This window comes from Neofelis nebulosa, chromosome 1, assembly GCF_028018385.1.
Source record: "Neofelis nebulosa isolate mNeoNeb1 chromosome 1, mNeoNeb1.pri, whole genome shotgun sequence".
In the NCBI taxonomy this organism is placed as follows: Eukaryota; Metazoa; Chordata; class Mammalia; order Carnivora; family Felidae; genus Neofelis; species Neofelis nebulosa.
Genome location: NC_080782.1, coordinates 60,706,408 through 60,727,228, shown reverse-complemented (window position 1 = coordinate 60,727,228; position 20,821 = coordinate 60,706,408). Strand labels below are relative to the sequence as shown.

At 43.0% G+C, this 20,821-nt stretch overlaps 2 protein-coding genes across 8 annotated transcripts in view; one reads left to right on the top strand and one right to left on the bottom strand.

The window, feature by feature from the left end:
* Nucleotides 1-20,821, bottom strand: part of DOCK2 (dedicator of cytokinesis 2) — a 417,694-nt gene that overhangs the window by 177,898 nt on the left and 218,975 nt on the right. The window lies entirely within an intron of this gene.
* Nucleotides 1-20,821, top strand: part of INSYN2B (inhibitory synaptic factor family member 2B) — a 120,777-nt gene that overhangs the window by 81,300 nt on the left and 18,656 nt on the right. For all 5 annotated transcript variants that reach the window (XM_058723180.1, XM_058723177.1, XM_058723164.1 and 2 more), the window contains one exon: nt 17,771-19,997. In XM_058723180.1, coding sequence (XP_058579163.1) covers nt 18,652-19,997 — 1,346 coding nt within the window. In that variant the 5' untranslated portion in view covers nt 17,771-18,651. The remainder of the gene's footprint in view (nt 1-17,770; nt 19,998-20,821) is intronic.

The following is a 20,821-nucleotide window of genomic DNA, read 5'->3' as shown; positions in this document are numbered from 1 at the left end:
ACTACCTCCAGAGACATATGCTCCCACAAGTTGACCACCACATAGAAGAAGGAGGTGTGTTCCTTACCAAAAGATATAAGCAAACTTGGTAGTCACATCACAGCCCATGGCTGAGAGGGTCCAGAAAACCTCTTCAAGTCGCCCTGGAAAACCCCAGTTGAAGCCATAAGTTTAACAGACTCAAAATGTTGTTTTCCAACTCAGGTCAACTCCAATCAAATTAATTTCCTCACTCTATATCATTTCCCACTCACCACCACCAATAACTAATCTATTACCAAATTTAACTGAAATAAGTTTTTAAATTTATCTAATTCACACCATCTTCATTATTACTACCTAGTCCAACTGCTTCCATTTCTCACTTGGATGACTTTAATAGTCACTTTGCTGTCACCCTGCTTACACTTTTGTCTCTGTCCAACCCATTTTTCTCAGGACAACCACACAAGTCATTTAAAAACACAAATGTGCTCGTGTCCCCCCACCCCGACCCCGCATGTCTCCCTTTCTCTCCCTCTACCCCAAACACACACAACTTAAAACTCTTAACGTCATCTTCTCGTTTTCAGAATCAATCAAAAGACTTAACATGGCCTTCAGGACCAACATTATTGCTCCTGTCTGTTTCTTTAGGGCCACCTTTGGCCTGCTCCCTAGGCTCCAGCCCTAGTGGCCTTATTTAGTTGTTACAGAGGCCAAGCATCTCTTGCCTCAAGGCTGGTATGAATGGTACTCTTTTGCCTGAAACACTGTTTCCATGCCCATCTCTTGATAATCCCTAGGTAATGTCAATCATCCCTCCTGAACTTAAATGTCACTTCTTCAGAAAGTACTTCTCTTACGCCTTCTGGAAATCCAGTCTCCCTATTATTCTCTTATAGGACCTCATCTTTTTTTTCTCAAAACACTTAGCATGGTTTATAATTACATATTCAAAATCAACTTATTTTATCATTCTAATTATTAAAGGCATGTATAACTGCTAATCAAAGCTTCTAATTAGTAACAGTGGACCAAGAAGACAACATTTTGAGATAAATACAGCCCAAACATAGAAACCTGACATTTAAGTTTACCTCATAAATGTATACTTTACCTAAGCCTTGAAATGTTAAAAGTAGCTCCAGAAGATGTATTTGGCCTGCAGAATCCTTCCTGCCCTTCCTCCTGCCAGCCAGTCCTCTCCTGATATTTGCTACTTATCCTTGCCCTGCCACAATGACCAAGTTCAGCTGGAAGGAACATTCATTTTCCTGTCTAGATTAGGCACATCATCAAGTATGCTGCTTCCTCTTCTTCATGTACTTGAATTCCTATTCATCCTTAAAGGCATGGCTCAGGTGTCCCCTCCACTGGGAAGCATCTCTCCACTACAGCAACAGGTTAGGCACCCTGAAGGTGGCTTTTCACAGTACCTTGACCTTGTTTAGAGCTTGCCTCTTACCATACTGTCTGTAACGTGCCCATTTCATCCTTTAGACTTGAGAACTTAATGGTACTCCTGATGCCCAGCATGATGCTTGGCTCACAGGGCACATAGTGGGTGTTTGGTAGAAGTATACTGGACTTTGGTAGAGAAAGGAGAGAAGGAAGGCAGGGAGGGAGGAATAGAAGGAGACTGTGATTTCTAGGGCTGAAAAAAAAGGGACATTTTGTGAGAATCCCATGAACATAGCTGAGAGAGATGACATAAATTGAAAACCAATACCAATTAGTATATGATGAAGGAAGGGATGCCTGATAACATTAATTGGTGCTGTAAGAGTCCAAATTTTTTTTTCTAAGAAACCTGATACGGTCTCCCTCTCTCTCTGCCCCTCCCCCATTCATGCTCTGCCTCTCTCTGTCTCAAAAATAAACGTTAAAAAAAATAAAAAAAAAAAGAAACCTGATACAAAAAAGTATGGAATAAAAACTTAGAGTTAAAAAAAAAAAGCACAATATGAACATTAGGGAGACCCATTTGTTAAGCAGTCTTCATGCATCAACAGGGAGTGGAAAGGAACATCATGAGCCTCAGCTCTGACAGCAATAACTTCCTCAACAAAATGGGATATGCAGACAGGTCCATTCCAGGACACTAATATCAACCAAAAGCAATCTAAGCCAAGGGCCTTCCCATACTTGCTCCAATCTTGAGTCTCTAAGTGGCTCTTCACAGACTGGGACAAAAATTCATATGCTTCATTACAGATCTTTTGGTCCTGCTGTCCTCAGATCCACTTGGGGAGAGAAAGGCTGAAATGCCAAAGCTCATTATTGACACACACAGAGACTGCAATCATTGATTTTGGTACCGACTTGACATAATATTTCTAGGTAGGGGGTGGGCAGGATCTCCCTCCATGGTGCCATTACAGCTGCCTCTTCAGGGAGAAAGCTGGGAGTACTGGCCCTATTTACAGAGAGTGAAATAGGAGGCTCAAGGCAGGGTGCCAGGTACTCTCAGGATCCAAAGTCCTTGCTCTACCTAATGAGCCATACTCTGTGGGCATCCTTGAGGAAAGGGGAAGCCATCGTTCAGTTTGATTTAGTTAAGATCAACAGTCACTTTGTCATCATCATTCTGACTGATGACACTTATTGAGCTCTTACTATGCACCTGGCCCTATGTCTCATTATCTCTTTTAATCCACATATCAGCCATTTGAGATAGGTCCCATTTACTTGCCATTTTGCATTTTACATATTAGGAAGCCAGGGCTCAGAGAGTATACACCATTCATCTCAACCAGATTTAACCCCAGATCTGTCTCTATAGGCTGAGTTCTTAACCACTGACTGGGTGGTACTACTGAAACCACCATTCTACCACCTTTTATTTCTTCCCATTAGCCTCTGTGGTTGCTTAAATTTTCCATCTGGTCATCTGACTTGCTGCTTCATATAATTACAGGGATTGGCAAACATCTTGCCCACAACCTGTCTATGTAAATAAGGTTTATTGGAATACCACCATGCAAATTTACTTATGTATTATTATCTATGGGTGCTTTCATGCTACAGTGGCAGAGCTGAATAGTTGTAACAGAGACCACATGGCATTGAAAGCTGCAAATATTTACTATCATCTGGCCCTTGATAGAAATAGTTTGCCAACCCCTGATATGATGAAGCAACCACTATGCTAAAAGCTTAACTTTTATTTTCTCATTTAACTTATACTACAATTGTGTTTGTATGTATATGGCTGTGTGCGGAGAGAGTACTCAAATCAATCCTATTTTACAAATAAAGAAACTGAGTTGCAAAGAGCTCAGAAACTAGTAAATGATAGAGCCATAATTCAAACCCAGGCTTTCAGGCTCTAGAACCCATGCTCCTCACCATACACTACAGATTGTCTACTATGGGGCAAGCTCTCCATAGGAAGTGTTCAAATGATGCTGAGCAAAATATGGCACTGCCCAAAGGAGTCCTGCTGAGAAAGGAGAGGAAAGAAGCCCAAGTGATGAGTGCCCAGATGAGTGCCCAGATGGAGGAGAGCTGGGGTGGAGCTGCGGGAGCCTGAGAGATGCACACTTGCTCATGCTGATTGCAAATGGGACACATAGAGGAGGTTGGCGGCCGGTAATGTAGTTACTTCTGGCAAGGAGAATGTCTCCCCCAATCTACTGACAATTACTTGGACAAACGATTTCCTAATGGTCTTTATCTTAAATAATAATTTTAAAAGATGAGTTGGTAGCCAGGCTACCCCTTGATGTCTAAGTGAGTAGCTCTATAGGGAATGGTTTTTGTTAGTTGTTAATCCATGTTCAAGGGAGATAAGCTCATCTCTCTCTCTCTCTTTTTTTTCTTTGAAAGTCTGTTCCTATCCTACATAAACTTGGAGGATATGAAAGTGGCCTGGGATTCAGGAGTCATCTCTCTACTCCCTGACAGTGCAGTGAGCCTTCTCACATGGCCCTGAAGGTGGCCATCTAGACAACATTTGCATGGAGAGGGACCTCATGGGCCACTTCACTGCACTGTTGGATTACTTGAGTTTGGTGACTTTATGACTTTAGCTGAAACTCAGTTTGCATTCTTGAGGTATCCCACCAAGGAGTTCTGGTTCTATTTTCAGAAACATCACAGAACAGTGTTACTCCCCACTTGGCGAAGTCTTCAAAGGGAACATCATGTTTCCCCCAACCATTTCTCTTTTTTTGGATTAAAGAGCTCACATCCCTTCAACCATTTTTACTGTGATGCCATTCAAATCTCATCAGAATTCCCTTTTCTCTTGGAGTTTAGGCCTGAAATTTTAGATTTGCAAAAATTTCATATGCTCCTGCATAAGAGGAGGCTGCTTCTCTCCAGGCTAGGTGGCGGTGGGGCAGGGGGTGAGAAGACTTGGCTGAGTGCACATGGCTAAGAGTGAGGAGCTCCTGAACCTTCAAGAAAGGGGTACATGCACCCAACTCAGTGCCTTTCTCCATTTTCTACCCTGGAGATTGAGAAAGGGGCTGGGCTGAGTGTAGCCTGGGCTGCTGCCAAAAGGTGATGCCTGGCTCTCTTGTGATAAGTTTTTCTTACAGCTGAAGTCTCTAGTGATGAAATTATGTACTTCCCAGCACTAAGTAATGATAATGACATGTCTCATTGGGTTTCTCTTTTTGCTATGGCTTACTAGGAAGCTCACACTAAAGTTATGCTTGAATTTTCTCCTCTTTCCTTGTTTTATTTTTGGCCTCTTATTTCCTTTCAATTACTGTTGCTTTCAGTTTTACTGTAAGCAGCCCAGCCTATACCTAGCCCAGCCTCTTTCTCATCCTCCAGGGTAGAAAATGGAGAAAGCACTGAGCTGCTTTTTTTACATAAAAAGCATCTACTTTTTATGTAAACTATCTCATACATACACTTCTATTTTATCAATCAATTCTCCCGCCCACTATGTGCAGCAGCTTTGTTGGTTCTCACACTTTGATAATAATGATGATGATGATGCCCACAGTAATGATATTAGTAATGATAAAAGAAGCCAACGTTTAAGTGCCTGTGGCCTGGCAGGCGTTTTCTGAATGCTTTAAAAGTGTGATTTCATTGAAACCTTATGGTCATCCTATGAAGTAATATTTATCAGCCACATATTATAGATGGGGAAACCGAAGCATAGAGAGGTTAAGTAAATTTACCCTACATTATAGATTCAGAAAATAGCAGAGCCAGTTTGAAACCTAGACAGTCCATCTTCAAAATGTATTTCCTTGTCCAGTGTGCAACACTAACTAAATTATCAGGCCACTTCAAGCCATTGCATATCAACTCTAGGCCCAGAAGGTTTTGGATCTCATCCTAGGGAGTACTGATGAGGGCTTTGAGGCATTGCTCACCATTGCACCCAGCAACAGTGGTTGCTGGCTCCTTCACTGTCTCATGCTCTGGGTACTTCTTCCAATCCTGTGCCCCTGTCCAGCAAGCCAGACTCAAACACAGGACTGGGATACAGAGAGGCAGCCCCAGGCATGGGCCCAGCTGGGATCATGGAGGGTAGCCAGGCCCTAGCTTGAGAACCATATCATTTGTATAAAGGTCCATGTCCAGGCAAGACAAGGGCGAGGTGGGACAATCAGGGAATGATACACAGGCCAAAAAATAGGAACGAAGGAAGATAGAAAGCCAAGAGGTCCTCTGGCTGATCCTTACTATACCTATTATGTGCCAGATACTTAATTACATAAGCCAGTTATTCTTCTCATTCTGAAAGAAGGAAACTTAGCTCACAGAGATTAGGTGACTTGTTCTAGGTCATTCAGCAGTATAGGTATAAGCATGGAAATAACTCTTTGTAGGAAAAAAGTCTCACCATATTAGTGTAAGTATTTCATTCTAGGAGATGGGAAGTCCCCCCTACTCCTAGGGGCTGTGGTTAGAGTTGGGGATGTGGAGGGAAGGCAATACCCCCAGTGGCTAGAGTCTGAGGAATGCATGGGGGCACTAGGGGAGATCCAGCATGAGAGGAGGCTGCTTCTCTCCAGGCTAGGTGGCGGTGGGGCAGGGGGTGAGAAGACTTGGCTGAGTGCACATGGATAAGAGTGAGGAGCCCCTAAACCTTCAAGAAAGAGGTGCATGCACCCAGCTCAGTGCTTTCTCCATTTTCTACCCTGGAGGATGAGAAAGGGGCTGGGCTAGGTATAGGCTGGGCTGCTGCCAAAAGGTGATGCCTGGCTCTCTGTCCATATATCCTTACCCTTGCAAGGAAGGGAGGGAAAGAAAAGGGAAAGAAAGGAAGAGAAGGAAAGAAGGAGGAGGAGAGAAGATACTTAAACATGAGCTTCTATGCTTTTGTGAGGTATATCATAGGAAATCTTTGTTCTTAGGCAAACACCGTGGGCCTGTCAAGTGAAAGGGAATGAAAGGTGTCCTCACTGGCCTGTGATTTGCATGGGAGGCAGATGGGGCTTCACAACTAGCACTGGCAGGGAGCATATAAGAGAGCCAGAAAAGGACACTGGCTTCAGCAGTAGTCTGAGATCCCTGTAATAGAGGACCAGGAAGGAGTCAGAAGGAAATGGACCACAAAAAGCCACAGAAAACTTCTTGGTTCCTTGGGGGACAAACAAACAAACAGCTTGACAAATAACAACAACAAAATGAGAGGAGACATTTAAAGCATTTTCTCTTTTTTAAACTTCATTTTTATTAATTCTACCCTTAATATTACTGGAGATTTGCCACAACCCCCAGCAAGGACTTTCACCTCCTAGAATTTTGTTCTATCTCTATGTGACCTGAAGCCCAATGCATAATGGTAGTCATGGTAAAAATAAGAACAGTGGTGTCCACTTGTTGGGATGAGCACTGGGTATTGTATGTAAGCCAATTCGACAATAAGTTATATTTAAAAAAAAGAACAGTGGTGTCCATTGTTTATTGAGTGCCTACTATGTGCCACACATGATACTGGCTGGGCACACCATTTGCTCATCTCAGAAATGAAGGGTGGGCTCTTTAATAGCTCTGGAGTCCTCTGTTTCTGCAACTGCTGGCTGCCACTGAGCTCGCAGTTTATCTGTGATTAGATCAGACCATAAAGTAACCCCCCTTTCCCTTCTCCTTGTTAAAATTCTGCAGTGTGGGCAGGGATCCAGAAATGGAAAAGCCTTCATTGCAGTTGTCTGCCAATGTGTTGCAGTACCACAGTGGATGGAGCACTGCAGAGTCCAGGGCTTGACAACTGTCCCTGGTAGGTGTGTGGTATGTGTGTATGTCAGGGGGTGGGGGTCCCTTGCAAGCTCAGGCTATAGGCTCTTCTGCTGGCTCCCACCCAAGGCACCTCTGGTGGGCTCTCAATTTCTTCCAGGCCCCAGGGAAGCTCCCTGATCTAATAAAGATTTGAGGTCCTTGGGTTCTGCCAGACCACACTCATCTTGGGCAAATCCTTCTTCCGCCTCCCACAATTTCCTCATCTTCAAAATGGAAGTGATAATGCTTGGTCTTGGCAGGAATTATTGTGAGGCCAAAATTGGCTGGTAAATCTGAAAACACTTGGAAAACATTAACATTGCTAGTAAAAAGTGGAGGGGTCACTGGAGCCATTCTTATTTTAGTGTAAGTACACGCATGTTAATCAACCAAATATGTTGGATTGGTTTACACAGAAACATAAATCTCTTTGGAATGGGAAGACTTTTCCAATTTATTCCTAACAGCTGTAGATAATCTATAGGATGAAGTTACCAAGTGTAACTTAGACTAAATAACAGCGAAACAGAGTTCCCAGGTGCCACAAAACCAAAGAAGGTGGTACTAATGGGGGAGGAGTTTCCTGCCTGCTTCTACTGCCACTGGATCCCACTCCCATGCTAAAACAGGAAGTGTCGATGTCTCAACATTGGAAAAGAACCTAGAAATGACCCAAGCCAACTCTACCCTATGAATGAGTCTGTTTATACGAATGCAAATCACTGGTCTATTTGTTGGCTTTTCTGGACTTGAGCTGATGGAGAAGGGGGTGAGACATAACCACTGAACCTTGCACCCCTCACTCCCATCTGACACATAGAGTTATTTGTCTAATGATAAATCCAAAAGGGTCCAGATTCTTCCATATGTCTGAGGAGGCAGGTTTCCCAGTGTCTGGTCCCAAGAAGAGTAATTAAAATTATTTAAAGGTAAAAGACTACAACCTAAAAAGTGGCAAGAAAATGTTCCCAGTGATGCAGAGAAAAGAACTGTAGTGAGAGATATCAGAAAAATCTTCTGGAAATGCTGACTAAAATATAGAGGTATATTGGGCTATTGCTCTTTCCTCTATGAGAAAAAGCTGGACAAAATGGCCATAACTTGCATCTGATGGTAGTAAAACTTTTACCCTAGAGAAGGCAGGCTGGAGGTGACCTTTCAGAAGTAGCAGCAGAAGGATCCAGTGCCTCTAGCCACGAGGACATGTGGACCAAACAACTATCCTCGTAAGGGCAGGTACCCTAAGGTTTGTAGGAGAGGCAATTCCAAGAGATACGGAGTTCCTACCCTTAACACTGAACAGCCAAATGAATGAGTCACTGACCCACGAGAACTTATTAAAGATGCAGGAGAGAAGAAGCAAGAGAAAGGGATAATGAGGAAGAGAAGAAAAGGAGAAAGGGACAAGGATAAGGAAGGAGAAATGTGATGCAGAAGGGGGCAAGAAAGGTGGCAGGGCAAAGAGGATTGGGGGGGAAGATGGGGAGAGAAATCAGGAGAGAAGGGCAAGAGTAAACAAAAGAGGAGACACAGGGAAGGCAGGAGAAGGGAATAAAAGGAGAGAGGAGAAGGAACAGAGGGGAAAGGTTTCTGCTGGATTTGTAACATTTTCTTTTGAAACTAGGCTGTGTTTTTTGTTTATGTTCATTACACTCTCCTCCATGCTGTTTTGCATGCCTGAAACATTTTCTAATTTTTTAAAAAAAGGAATAGCAGGGAGAAGAAAGAGACTAAGAATGAAGAGGATGTAGAGGGAGATGGCAAGACTATCTTCCCAGCTTTCTTTGACAAATGTAATCAGAGGGTTGGGGTTTGGAACCAAATAATAGCATTGGTGGCTTCCTCATCCACGTGAAAGGTCTTTGGGAGCATGAAGCTGGTTTTGTCCACTAGGTCCAGTTCCAAGTAAGGCACCTGAACCTGAGCCAGATGGAAGTCATGATCCTTCCACCATCCTCACTGCTGCATTAGAGAACAGAGCTCCAGAATGGCATCCAGTTCCACTTCTGCCTTCAAGTTAGTATATCACCTGAACAGCTCAACACATGTTCCCTGAGCTCCTGCTCTGTGTCAGGAGTCATAGTGGGGGCTGGGATACAAACCCTTTCTTTTTGAAGAGTTTATGGGTAGAGGAGAACTTCTCAGAGCCTCAGTTTCCCCATCTGCAGAATGAAGGGGTTTGACTCAGTGGTTTTCAACTTGGGCTTGTTTGGAGCCCTAGGATTCCAGGGTGTGGCTCAGAGTGACTGGGGGTGCACTGCATCCCCCCTTTTCTAGAACTTTATTCTTTATTTTAAAACTTTCTAGCTTTATTCTGTCTCAGATATTGGGATTGGACTTAAGCTTGAATTCAGAAATATTATTTCACTTCCAAAGAAGATATGAAAGCCATTGAATGAGATACTCTCCAAGGTCTAAAGTTTTAAAGCTCTCTGTTCTGTTTCTAAGGTTGTATGAGTCCTTAAAGACTCTAATGATAAGAATTCATTTGGTCATTCACCTAATAAATGCTTATTGAGGTTCTCAATAAATTGGGACAATCAACAAATAAATAAACAATCTAATAAAACAGGGTAGTGGCCACAGAGGACATGGAGGATAGAGAAGAGATTAGGGAGGGCCCTTGGGACATTCTTGGAGCTGAGGCTACATCAGTGCAAGTTCAGCCTTGGAAAGATCTGGGAGAAGGGCAATCTAGACGAAATGAACAGCCAGTGCAAAGACCAGATGACAAAAATGAATCCAGCATGTCCAGGACTGGAGGATCCAGGTCATAGACAGCAAAGGTGAAAGTGGTATGACATAAGATGGAATGAGGAACACAGGCGAGGCAAGATGCTGTAGGTTCTTGCAGATTTTGTAAAGAGTTGGGACCTTACTTTAAATGCAGTAAGATATCTTTGGGGAGTTTCAAAGAGAGCTCTGATGTGATCTGATTAAACTTTATAAAGATCACTCTGGCTGCTGTGTGGTGGATAGATGGTAAAGGGGGCAAAATGGAGACCTTTCTTTGTTGGTATGGATGATAGATGGTGGAGACATGAGAATAAGTAGTAGAAATTGTGAGAAAAGGTCAAACGTGGCACATTGAAAAATGAGAAAAAGATTTCGTGATCGCTACATATCCAATACCTTTCTAGACTCCAAATATATGAGTTCTGATCTTAACCTCACCTTTTGGTGTCTAATTTTGCCCAAGTACACCTATGCTTAGTAATTCCAGAAGGCAAAAATAAAGCCAATTCCCTTTAACTTCTTGACCATTTGTGGGAAAGTGTAGATTCAAATAGGCCCCAAAATGTACCAACTCTCTGTTCCTTATTGAGAAGGCTGCTGGGGCAGTTCTCAATTGGAAAGACAAAGACTTGGGCCACAAACATTAATTCTTTAATTTCAGATAGGTATGCAATAATGCACACCAACAGATCTGACCAAGCAGTTAACTGAATGTAAATGGAAGGGAATCTAAACTTTGATGTGAAGAACCACAAGATCTAGTGGTAAGTGATCAATAATTATTTTTGAAGTGTCTCCCAAAAAACTCAGCACTATGCCTCATACTTTGAAGAATATAAAAGGAATATGAGACATATTCCTTCCTTTTACAAATGTATCCTTCAGCTGGCAGAAAATGACCAATGCATAAAATAGACATCTGGCAGTCGAAATGGAGTAGGGGGTAGGGTGGGGACTGGTGCTCTCCACCGGATCCAAGCTGGCATCAAGGGAGCTTGGGTTCCAGCTCCACCTCTGTGTCTTAGGACAAGTAATTATTCTGGAAGTGATTCCTCTTCTTTAAAACAGGGGTGATGTTTCCCAACCTTCCTAGTAGGGATTACATGGAATTTGAAAATGCTTTGTAAGTGGTAAAGTATGGTATAAATAGTAAGGGTTATTATTGCTGACTCTAAGTACAGAAGGAGAAGGGAGATGGCAATGTATCAGCAAATAGAGCCTTTTCTGAAAAACAAAAATCTAATCAAGCCTCCCTTGCTCAAAACCCATCAGTGACTCCCCATTACCTAAAGCAGGAGGTGGCAAACCTCAGGCCAAATCTGCTCCATTGCCTATATTATAAATTAAGTTTTACTGGAATACAGTCACAGCCATGTCTGTGACTGCTTTCCTACCATAACAGCAGAGTTAAACAGGTGCAACAGAGATCGTATGGCTAGGAAAGCTGAAAGTATTTACTATCTGACCCTTTAGAGCCAGAGAGAGAGAGAGAGAGAGAGAGAGAGAGAGAGAGAGAGAGAGAGAGAGAAACTGCTGACTCCTGGCCTAGAGGATGAAGTCCAACCCTATTTAAAATGTAAAGTCTCCTGGTACTTGAAGCAGGATTTGAATATATAAAATGAACCAAATACCTTCCTCCAAGTCATCCCCAACTCTGTACAACATTTTGTACCACTTCCAAGAGATTCATTCCATATGAGGAGGCATTATCAGCTACCTCCTTAGTGCTACAATGGGGATCAAGAATTACTCTTTTTTGTAAACTCCACAATGTTTATCACAGTGCCCAAGTTATAATGTGTTCTCAATAAAGCTTAACCAAATTCAATCTGAGTCGTAAATACAGCAAATATAGTACACTGAAGGACAGACATTTCATTTGCCCCAGAGACCTACTGATGATACATCATTGATAATTTATCATTAAAAGCAAAAGCAATTGGGAAGTGAATTAATTAATTTTCTCTTAATTAATTAGTTGCACAAGTATTTATTCCAAGACAACTATTCCATGCCATAGAAGCTAAGGCAAATTAGGTAATATGGATTATATTCATTGCTTTGACAAGAAGTAAACACCAGTTCTGTGTCAAGCTGGAGGTAAGGGCTGGGGGTTGAAAGTGACTATGACCACCTTCTGTTTTCAAGGAGCCTGTAGTCTAATTGAGGAGGCTGAAGGTCAGCAGATAATCATGGCACAGGGAGACAAGTGTAATGCCAAAGTGGTAGAGAAAGCATGGAGATGCAGGGAAATGGACAAGATTCCTGGGAATGCTGTATTGTACATTTCCTCCTCTATATTTACCTACAGTTTATTTCCCCAAGGAAAAGTAAGTGAGCCAAGGCCCAGTCACCAGTATCCCATGGTCTCCAGTTGAAAGCTATCTGATGAGCTCACATTGACTGTGCTATTTAATATAGATAATCTTATTTAATCCTCACAACAACTCTGATTTTATGAAGGCCAAGTCACTTGTTCCAGGTCAACAGTCATGAAATGGAAGATTCTACCCCCAGTCAATCATCATCTAAAGCCTAGGCACTTAACCCTTTACTGTATAGCTTAATTACATGTCAGAGAAGAGGACTAGGAGTCTATTCTAGAGAAAGGTTTCTAACCTACAGATATTGTACTAAATGTTTCTATTCCTACTAAATGGACACTTATTTCATGAGGACTATCAAAAGTGGACCAAAGGCATGGCTGGAACATAAATAGTCAGTGTGTGTTCCATAAGTCAATAATCAAGGGAGGAAGAAATAAAGTGTTGCAGAGATCAGCAATAACTCCCAATCACTGGGCGTGCAACAGACTACTGCAATATCTCTGGGGAACCATTCTGGACTCTGGACAAGATATTAATTAAGCCCTAAATACCAAGGCTAGGGAACTCCCTATCAATTAGTAGCCAGCTAGGAGCCTGTGAAGACCTGAGGCCTACAGAGGGTGATTCCTTTTAACCAGGTGTACTCACCAGGACATCTGTGCAAAGGTCATGATGGGAATTGGGAGCAGAAGAATTGAATATAAACAAGCAATTTTTTAAAAGTGGAAATTTTTATATTTACTAAGCTTCCTAGGTTATGTCTAGGACACAACGATTTCCACATTAACTTAATTATTCAAATTGTCATTTTCAACTTTTCATTCCAAATGTAGTATAAAACCAATAAATATATGGAAAAATGCCCAATCTTAAATTCCATAATGTGGATAATGATATATAATTCTTTCCCATTTTATTGGCAGGGATTGGCAAACTATGCCCTTAAAAAAAAATCATCAGACTGACCAAACACAGCGACAAAGAGACTCTGGTAAAAGTCCTTTTCATGCAGTAAGGGTGGAATTGCATAGTAGAACTTTCTGGAAGGAAAAGGGGTAATATCAATAAAATGTAAAATCTATGAGTACTTAGACCCACTAATTCTTGTTCTAGAATTTGTTCTAAGGAAATCATGTTCCAAGATTCACATACTTAAAAAATTTTATTTACAGCATTAATAAAACCAACTATTTAGAAACAACCTAAATATTCACACACACAAAAATACTATTTAAATAGATCATAGTATAACCAGACAATAGGACAACAGAGTCCTATTAGCCTACCTAAAAGAATGGTGTGAATCTATATGCTTTAATGTGGAACTTCCTCCATGCTGTTTGGTTAAAAAAAAAAAAAAGGCTTCCTGTAAACCTGCAAGTGTATGCAGTATGTGTGCAATGAATGTGCAGATGGTACCAGCAAGATGCACAGAATGAACTTTACCAAATCAGCGATACCTACTGGCTCTTTCTGGATGGTGAGATTTTAGGTGATTTTTTGTCCTTCCTTTTTTTTTTTTTATTATATACATTATTTGAAGTTTTACAATGAACATGTAATACCTTTAAAAATGGAAAACCAACTGTTTTTAAATATCAAAAGAAAGGGTACATAAATTTCCTGTAGATAAAGCAGGGCTAGAAAAGGGTAGAAAAGCAGGGCTAGAAAAAGCAGGACACCTGGGTGGCTCGTTGGTTAAGCCTCTGACTCTTATTTTCTGCTCAGGTCATGATTTCACATTTTGTGGGTTCGAGCTCTGTGGATGTGGGCTCTGCACTGACAGCTGTGGAGTCTGCTTGGGATTATCTCTCTCCTTCTCTCTCTGCCTCTCCCCTCTCCCCCAATTGCTCTCTATCTCTCTCTCAAATAAATAAACACTTAAAAAAGAAAAGAAAAGAAAAGGAAAGGAAAGGAAAGGAAAGGAAAGAAAAGAAAAGAAAAGAAAAGAAAAAAGAAAAGAAAAGAAAAGAAAAGAAAAGAAAAGAAAAGAAAAGAAAAAGAAAAGAAAAGAAAAAGCAGGGCTAAACTAGAATAATGGGTGACTTTTAGAAGGAAAATATAGAGGAAAATGAAACCTGTCTGACAGCCTTACACAAGAAGCTTAGTCCTTCCCCAGTCCTGGAGAAGGCAGGAAGGACCAGTGGTTAGGAGCCTGTGTTCCAGGATCAGTCCTTGGGTTCAAATGTCAGTTCCATCATTTACCAGGTGAGCGACATAGCAAATCACTTAACCTCATGTGCATCAGTGTCCTCATTTATAAAATTAGGGACAGATAGCATTTGCCTCTAAGATTGTTGTGAGGATTAAGGACTACAGTAAATGAAAAACACTTATACAATGCCTGTCACATAATCAATGTTCACTAAACATTAGCTCTTATGAAAACCAGCTTCAGCCAATTGTAGCCTAAGTGAGTTAAGTTACCCAGAATGAAGAGCTAATGAATAGTTAAGGAGAGGAAGAAGACACTGGACAATCAGGCAAAGAAATCCACAAAAGTAGACATACAAATATCTAGACTCCGCAGCACAAACATTAAGGGTATGGGCTGTGCAGTTTCAGGCAGGTGACTTAACCTCACAAGTCTTAATTGCTCATTCTGCAGAATGGGGATCACATACAGAAGGCCATTTTAAGGATTAAATGTCAAGTGCTAACATAGTGCTTGGCTATAATAAGTTTTTAATACATATTTGCTATGATTAATAATTATTATTGGGACATATGGGTGGCTCAGTCGGTTAAACGTCAAGCTTCAGCTCAGGCCATGATCTCGCAGTTCATGAGTTTAAGCCCCACAGCGGTCTCTGTGTTGACAGGTCAGAGCCTGGAGCCTGCTTTGAATTCTGTGTCTCCCTTTCTCTCCACCCATTCCCTGCTCTGTCTCTCTCTCTCAAAAATAAACAAACATTAAAAAAAATTGTAATAATTATGATCAACTATGAGATTAAATAGTGAGCTCCCTGTCATTATAGGTAACCAGGTAGGCTTACTTGCTGCATGCAAGGATGATGCAGAGAGGACTTAGTCATGGAATAAAGGGATGGACTACTGAATTTTTCCAGACCTAAAAATTCTGCAGTCATTGAAACATGAAACTGATTACAAAAGTGGAGTTGTTTGGGACTGTCATACTGAGTGAGATGGGAACCCATCACCAGCAGGGCTATCTTCCCAGAGAGTAGTGTGGTGTTGCAGCTCCCAGAAGCCAGCCCTGCTTTTCAGATAGGCAGGGTAAGTGTGAGGTAATTCCCCCAAACACTGTCCATTCTCTGTCCCAAGAGTGGTTCTACCTGCTCTGAAAAAGCTGTGGATAGTGGTTCTGGCACTCACAACAAGGAAACCTGGCTGCAGATGAAGAGGACAGTATTTATAGCAACAGCTAACCCATACTGACTGCTTACTGTAGGCCTAGCTTTGTCCTGAGAGATTTGCATAAATGTCTCATTGACTTCTCTCATCAAACTCCTGCATCTGTGTCTATGCTGTGAGCATCACCTGCATTTTAACAGATGAAAAAAAAAAATGAGGCTCAGACAGGATAAGTATTACCCCAAACCCTTTAGCCAGGAAGGGACAGGGGTTTTAACTCAGGTCTAAGGTATATTCAGAATGTGAAGAGTCATTGTAGGGCCTCAGGCCAACTCATTAGCATTACAGATGGATCCTATTCCCTTTCAGATCTGCCACTCATTGGCTCCAGCCCCACAGGCTTAGTTAGTCTTTCTCAAGGTAGTTGGGAGGCTGGAAAGCCAAAATTGCCATGGGCATTATCTAATAATTCTTGACTGGACACCACAGACAGAATACTCAATCAAAGATACCCAAATACTTAGCACATTTATTTTCCTTTAAAATCCTTTAGTCAACCCAGGCAACATTCAAATTTGTCTCATCCCAGTGCTGTGGGATCCACTGGACTTAGAGAAAACAGATTTTCTTTGCCATGGCCAGGCCAGGGGACAGCTCCCTGCACCTCTCCAGACCTGCACAGGCCTTCAAACTCTGTTCTCAAATCACAGATATAACCTGCCTTACAGACCAGGAAGACCCCAAGGGGGCAACTTCAAAACCTCATGGGTAAGAGCACAGGCCTTGGAATTGTGAACTCCCAGGCTCACATCTCAGCTGCTTCACTGAGCACTTACCCTCTCTGAACCTCAGTTTCCTCCTCAGTCCAACAGGGGTTCCCACACTTAAGGATTAAGTGAGATGATGCAATATTGGAGAGGCAATGGAGTGTAGAGGTGATGAGCACAGACTAAGTTCAGACGCTGCTATCATTAGCTGTGTGTCCTTGGGCAAGTTACTTAAACTTTCTGAGCCTCAGCTTCAGCTGTAAAATGGGGAAAATGAGAGTATCCACCTCTCTAGGGTAGGGAATTGAAAAGTTATATCTTGTAAAGTGCTTAAAACAGCACCTGGTAGGGATGCCTGGGTGGCTCAGTCAGTTAAGCGTCCGACTTCGGCTCAGGTCATGATCTCACAGTTCATGGGTTCAAGCCCTGTGTCAGGCTCTGTGCTGACAGCTCAGAGCTTGGAGTCTGCTTCAAATTCTGCGTCTCCCTCTCTCTCTGACTGTCCCCTGCTTGCACTCTGTCTCTCAAAAATAAATAAACATTAAAAAAAAACCACACAGCATCTGGCATATTAGTAAGCACTTAGTAAATGCTAGCTATTATGATTAATACATGCAAAGACCTCAGTATGGTAAAAGTAAGTGTTCAATAAATGGTAAATGTTTTTACTACAAAGTACACCTTCCATGGATAATTTTATGCACATTTATCTTCTGGGAAGCAACTGAAAAATGAAGACATTAGGGGAAAATCTTGTCCTTAAGTAAATGTTACAGTCAAAGCAGAGAAGACTCAGCACCCTGTTGCACTGGCAGGATGCCCTAGGACCTCCGTACTATGCCCAGGCCTCCTTTGCTTCCAGGGGATCCTTTACTTAGCCATTCACTCTTTCAACAAATGCTCATTATACACCCAAAGTGAGCCTAGAATCAGGCTGGAAACATCCATGCAGTTAAAAAAAAAAAAAAAAAAAAGGCTCCATCCCCAGCCATCCTGGAGTCTACAGGTTAGTGAGGAAGACATACCTAAATACATGCAGACACAAATGGTTCTTTTAGGACAGCTGCAGTTTGTGTTGTGAAGGATGTGCTGAGAAGGTATAATGGGTCTTGCTGTGGTCTAGCACTGAAGGTGTATATGAGGGAGGAGTCCTTGGAAAGGCTCCCAGAGGAAGTGGCACGTAAGCTGGGACTGCAAAGATGAATAGGAGCTGGCTGACGGGTGCCTGGGAGTGAGTGGGAGGAGGAAATGGTCCAGGCAGACAGGCATTTTGTTCCCAGGCTTTGTGGCCACAAGGTGGTTGCCGCACCAGGGGACTGGAAAGAGGGGTGGTGCAGCTGACTTACTCCTAGAGCACCCACTCAAAAGCACTAGGCGAGGATGCTGGGATTGGGAGAGAAACCCAGGTCTGAACTTCATTCTCAGTTACAACTATTCTCTCTTCCCTTTCAGACGCTCCTTGCTGGCTGGCAGGACTGCCAGGCCTCAGACCCCTGCCCCCAGGCCCAGTGAGCTCAGTTCTCACTCAAATTCCCAGAGGCTGCAGACGTGGCTCACTTTGCCTACATGTGAACTTCAGCCAAGACACTCCGACAGGGTCTCTGCCCTCTGAATGCCCTCGGATGCCTCAATCCTGTCATGGTCACACAGCACTGAGTTTTGTGACAAAAAGGGAAACAGCATGAAAGAAAACAATGGCCCCAAAGGAGGAACTTGTGATTGACACAAATGGGGATGTTCCCTTAGGGGCACCATGTATCATCAAAGAAGCCAGCCCCCAGGTCACTGATTTCCCTGTCTGCTTACATGCTATGGAAAGAAGACGTGTTTAAGTTTCCTATAGTTTTACAGTGGAAACTGATGCTCCGGGAAAGGAAGCTGTATGTTCCAGACGTAGCAGGTTTCTTTTGGAATTCACACATTGGGAGTCTGGCGCTATCCCCTAAATGGTACTTTTGTTGTCTTTTTGTTCAAGACAGCAAGCTTCTTCCAGGATCAGAACCGCCTGCCAGCCTCTCTTGATAAACAGCCCACCAGCTCTCTTGGTAGATCAGATGTTTAATGATTAGCCTAACTCATTGTTTATCTAAGTGGCAATTACCACCGCAATGAAATAGTATTTTAACTGCAGGGGGAGCATTACAGCTAGTTCTCAAGTAGAATCTACTGTCTGGGAATGGCCAACAGAGCTTCCCATACACAGAGGAGAGGACCACTTCATCCTGGCTGGCAGATCTCCATGCCTGAGATGCCATCATTAGATGCTGCTCCAAAGACCTAAGGAAATGTGCCCCGGAGAAGTGTACGGTCCCAATCCTCTCAACTGAGGCTCAATGGCCCAGCAAAATATGAAAGTGCGGCCTGTGCTTCTAAAGCGTAACAGCCTAGAGTCAGTGGAGTTTGTGAAGGAACCCCACCACCGCAGGAGCAAATCTCAACAGGTTCGATTCAAGGAAGATGGGACCAGTAAGACTCCACCTGGCCTAGCTGAGGCTGATGTCCAGACTTCTGAGGACCCAGGTGCGATGGGCAAGACTCAAGCCTCCAGGCACCATCACCTTCCCACCTACTCACTCTCCTTCCCCAGGTCCCAGAAGGCAGGGGGCTTTCGGAACATTGCGATCCAAACCTCCCCCAGTCTCAGGAAGCATTTCCCAGTTTTCAAAAGGAAGAGACTCACAGCCAGCAAGTCCCTGGTAGAAATGCCAACAGCATCCCAAAGTGCCATCCAGGTCAACGGCAACCTCTCTGAACAGGACATTGTGTCCTCTGACCTTGCCTACTTAAGATTAGCTCAACATCTTGAGGATGGGCCTCGAAGGGTCAAAGTGTCTCATCCATTTCCTCCTAGAATGTCCAAGGTGCAAAGCAATGGGCCTATTAGCATATGCTTGGAAGCAGGGGCTTGGAGGGCCTCAGAGAAAGCAACTGCTGCCATTCAGGTCCCCGATGATATTTACCACAGTCCTACCTGGGCAGCTAGAAAGTCCACTTTCAGCCCAGACAGGTCAGGTGATATAAGCAACTCCATACATCCTTTGGTTGACATATGTCCAGGTGATGGGAGAACAGTGCCACTATCAGATTCAGAAAGATCCCCTTCCTGCTTAAATGCCACCAGCGATGCCAGCCACATGCCAGGCACAGGGAAACTTAAACCCGAATTGCTTTTGCCCAAAGACAACTCTGATGACAAAGACCTTGGACCATTGTCATCTCGGTCAAAGGAAACATGTGTTCCCTCACCTCCACGGACTCACCGCTCCCCCTCACCAGGCTCCCACAGCCAGCCAGCCCATCCAGGAGGGGCTTCAGACTATTCTTCATCGAACAACAATCACCAGGATCTGCTGTCACTCAAAACTAACAGTGTGTCAAAATCTGTCCCCATGTGTCAGGAGCAGATGGCAAAGAACCCCACCCAGTCAGACACCCAGGACTTTCCAAATTGTTCAGGAAACAGTCACCTCCCAGCTCCTCTTCCAAGGAGGGAGACCACACTGCAGAGCAGCAGAGAGACTGGTGGGATTAATCCAATTCACCTGGCACGGGGGGAGCTCTGTGATCTCCAAGGCAGGCTACAGTCCGTGGAGGAATCTCTGCATTCGAACCAAGAGAAAATTAAAGTCCTTTTGAATGTAATCCAAGACTTGGAGAAAGCTCGAGCTCTCACAGAAGGGTAAGGTGATTTTTTTTTTTTAATATTGAAAACTACTGGGCTAAGTCATTTGCCAAGACAAGGGCAGAGAGACAGCATTGGTTTCTGTTAATAAAATGTCTCCAAAGTCTTTGAGGTTCTATGGTTTCCCCAAGTCATTACCAATGGCCTCTCTTTGTTGCAGATGGGTTTCATTAATTTCTAGGCTTTGGTGGATTTCCATTGCTATTTGTTTTTGTTTCCAGATATCAACAGACTGAAGAAAGGGGGGGCAATGAAACAACAGGGTCAAAAATTATTTTCATAAAGAGAGGGGGCCAGTTAATGATGGGAGAAAATGACAGCACACAGGTACCCCCCCCCCACACACACACACCCATCCTCTTAGCAAGTTGCTGTATTTGCACAGGATTTTAGTTATTTGTGTTTGTTACAAAGGACCTGAGGGTACTGTTGACCTTCCCTTCCACAAACCACTCTGATGGATCCAGCCAGCCCATCACTGATCTGCTAGGTAGGACCTCAAATGAGATCACAATTCTGCAAAGAGGAAAGAAGTCACAAAATGCTTTCCTGGGTGACTCAGCACCAGTCTGGGGAGGGGGAAGGCAGTCGTTTAAGTGTGGAATGCTTGTCCTTTGAAAAAGTTCTCCCTAAAGAGTGAGTAGAAGGAATGGCCAAAGCTAATGAGCAAAAGGGTAGAAGAGAGAAGTAATTAACTGGCATTTGCTGATATGAATTAGAATCAACATTGCCTTGTAAGAGGGAAGCGATGCAGTGATACAGAGAAATGCACTGAATGACATGGTCAGAAGTTTTAATAATCTCACCTCTTCTACTCATTT